Genomic DNA, 2,834 nt, shown 5'->3' on the forward strand with positions numbered 1-2,834 from the left:
CAGATCTCCCCATCTTCAAATATTCACTTTTGGCTTTTTTTTTTTTTCCCCCTCCAAGAGAAATGTTCCTTCTCCTCTACTTCATTTCCACATAGTGGGAATAGAAGGAAAAAAACAAAGAAGTGAGAAAAAGAAAAGGAATATTCCACCCCATTTACTTTTTTTATATATATATTTGTAAGGAATGTGGGAGAAGGGAAATAAGAGAAAGTAAAAGCACAAATGAAAGTGAAGAAACAGGAAGATCAGAGGAACAATGGCAATAATACAGTTTTTATATTTAACCCCTTTTCTAACACACAGGTACTCACATTCTCTTTCTGTTATTAAAAAAAAAAATCCCCGAAACTTAACCTACATGAAAGACTTTTTTTTTTTAACAGAACTGCAAGTCTAAAATTTTCAAAACTAGACTAAGTTCTCCAGATAACCTGTTCTGTAATGACTTCCATAGTATTTATTCAAGTTCTCTCCATATTTTACCTATGTAAATTAACAAAACAAATTGACATAAAGGAAAAACACATACCCCAGTTCTGTCGCCAAAAAAATTCTAGTGTCTTCTGCGTTGCAAAATGTTTTTTAACTGAGTAATGAACTCTTTGTATAAGCATATTGGAAAATCCTGTGCGTTTCAAAAGGTAGGCCATTGTTGGCGAATGCCCAAAAGGATCAATTGCCCAACCAGACTTTGGTTTTACTCCTGTTGACAAAAGAAAAAAAGTAAAATGGGAAGAAAGTTTTTCTTTTCCCTCAAAGAAAGCTATACCAACATAATTCAAATCAGAGCACTAAAGATAAAGTTTCCAAGAAGATAAACTAAAATATACAGCTGAGTATTAAGCCTCCTGCAGAACACACCCTGGAATTAACAAGCTAGAATTAAACAGATAAACAATAACAAAAAAAAAAGTAATGTCTTAGAGGCAAGGCATTCTAACTACATAAAAAACCTGAGATTAGTACTCTATGTTGTTACACTATTGCAACTGTGTCTCAAACATCTTTACATGGAATCATAATGAAATACATCTCCTTTTTCACTTTAAGTAGTTTACAGGTGTTACAATTGGAAAGGAAAGCTGAAAGAAAATGAACGGATGGAGGTGGATTGATGTTGTAGCTTGTTGAATTTTCACTGTAATTTAAATAATATTAACCTTTGATGGCTTTGGAACTAAATTTTCTTTTGATTTATTTGGTTGGCAATCATTAGAATCATGTTAATACTGTCTTTTCACTGAACTTCATACTAGCAAATAAAGAAGCTATATCTAACTCCTGTTTAACTGATTCTTCAACATGGTTCCTTAGGCACATTTTTACTATCTTAGCAAAAAAACCAATAGGGAATGCATTACGCTTTTATTAGGCCTTCCCTCCCCACATTTCTTAATTATGTCAAGCTGTGTTTATGGAAATTGCGATCTAAGAAAAACAGTGAAACAGCTTTTCAAAATAATTTCAGTTAATTGGATGAAGTAATGTTAACTTACTATTAAAATCACTGTACAATATTTTCTACATAAAAAGGGTTATCTCTACTTATGGAACATTATCTCTACTTCTAGAACTAAACAAAAAAACCCATCCCAAAGCCACCAAAACAGTTCAGCCTACAGTCAGTAATTCCTGAAAGTTTCAAAAGCGAATGAGTCGGCCTTTTTTTTCTAAATATGAACAATTCTAACACTACAAGGTGTTTAGGCTTTATAACTACTACTACTGCTACAACAACTACTACTGAATTTCATATTTACTTTTTTGAAAGCCTTACGTAAGAGAATATAATTAATATACAGCCTGCAGAAAAGATCCAAACACATGAAAGGAATTTCAATTTTTAAGTCATTTTAGGGCCTTTGTCATGATTTTCAAGAGACAGAAATGGCAACCAGAGGCTGTGATACCAGAGACATGATCTACAATTCAGCATGATCTAGTGTTATATTTTATTATGCTAATAAACTATGCACATCTTTCATTGATCAAGACAAAATGTTATGACTTAAAATTGGTTAAATACACTTCATCCAGGAACTCCTATCTGCAAACAGTAATTGCAAATACTAGACTCAATCCTATAGCTTCCAGTAAGCGGTCTGATTTAATGTTTCAGGAAAGCAGAGTAAAGAGAGCCTTCTAAGCACCTCAGAAATACAAAACAGCACTTTCTAATTGACTTCCGGTATTAACAGTTAAATTTTAGATCAAGCTACATACCAAGGCTCTTTTCTAGCCATTGATGTCCTTCTATCAGTTGGTCAACTAAAGCAAAATAATGAGGAGAGGCTTCATCAGGCATGACCCATCCTCCTGTTACTATTTCAAATTGTCCATCTTTTATTAACCTGAAAAATATGTAAATTGTGTTCAGAATCTTGCATATGAAAATACACTCTTAAAAATCAATTTCTGAATACCCAATAGGTATTTACCAGGGACACGATGACAAAATGGGATGGCTCCTGTGACTGGAGTGTTGGGATGGAGGGATACAGGCTCTTTAGGAAGGACAGGCAGGGGAGATGAGGAAGGGGTGTCACCCTCTATGTCAATGACCAGCTGGAGTGCATGGAGCTCTGCCTGGGGATGGATGAGGAGCCGACTGAGGGCTTGTGGGTCAGGATTAAAGGGAGGGCAGGGACAGGTGGGGGTCTGCTACAGGCCACCTGACCAGGAACACCAAGCGGATGAGGCCCTCTATAGACAGATAGGAGCAGCCTCACGCTCACAAGCCCTGGTCCTCATGGGGGACTTCAACCACCCCGACATCTGTTGGAGGGACAACACAGCAGGGCATAAGCAATCTGGGAGGTTCCTGGAATGCGTCG

At 36.2% G+C, this 2,834-nt stretch overlaps 1 protein-coding gene across 1 annotated transcript in view; it reads right to left on the reverse strand.

The window, feature by feature from the left end:
• MAN2A1 (mannosidase alpha class 2A member 1) overlaps window positions 1–2,834 on the reverse strand; it is a 153,400-nt gene that overhangs the window by 84,148 nt on the left and 66,418 nt on the right. Inside the window, exons 5-6 of the mRNA XM_009284206.2 lie at window positions 2,224–2,351; window positions 530–703 (exon numbers count right to left, since the gene is read on the reverse strand). Coding sequence (XP_009282481.1) covers window positions 530–703; window positions 2,224–2,351 — 302 coding nt within the window. The remainder of the gene's footprint in view (window positions 1–529; window positions 704–2,223; window positions 2,352–2,834) is intronic.

The sequence above is a fragment of the Aptenodytes forsteri genome, unplaced genomic scaffold (assembly GCF_000699145.1).
Source record: "Aptenodytes forsteri isolate BGI_AS27 unplaced genomic scaffold, ASM69914v1 Scaffold69, whole genome shotgun sequence".
Lineage (NCBI taxonomy): Eukaryota > Metazoa > Chordata > Aves > Sphenisciformes > Spheniscidae > Aptenodytes > Aptenodytes forsteri.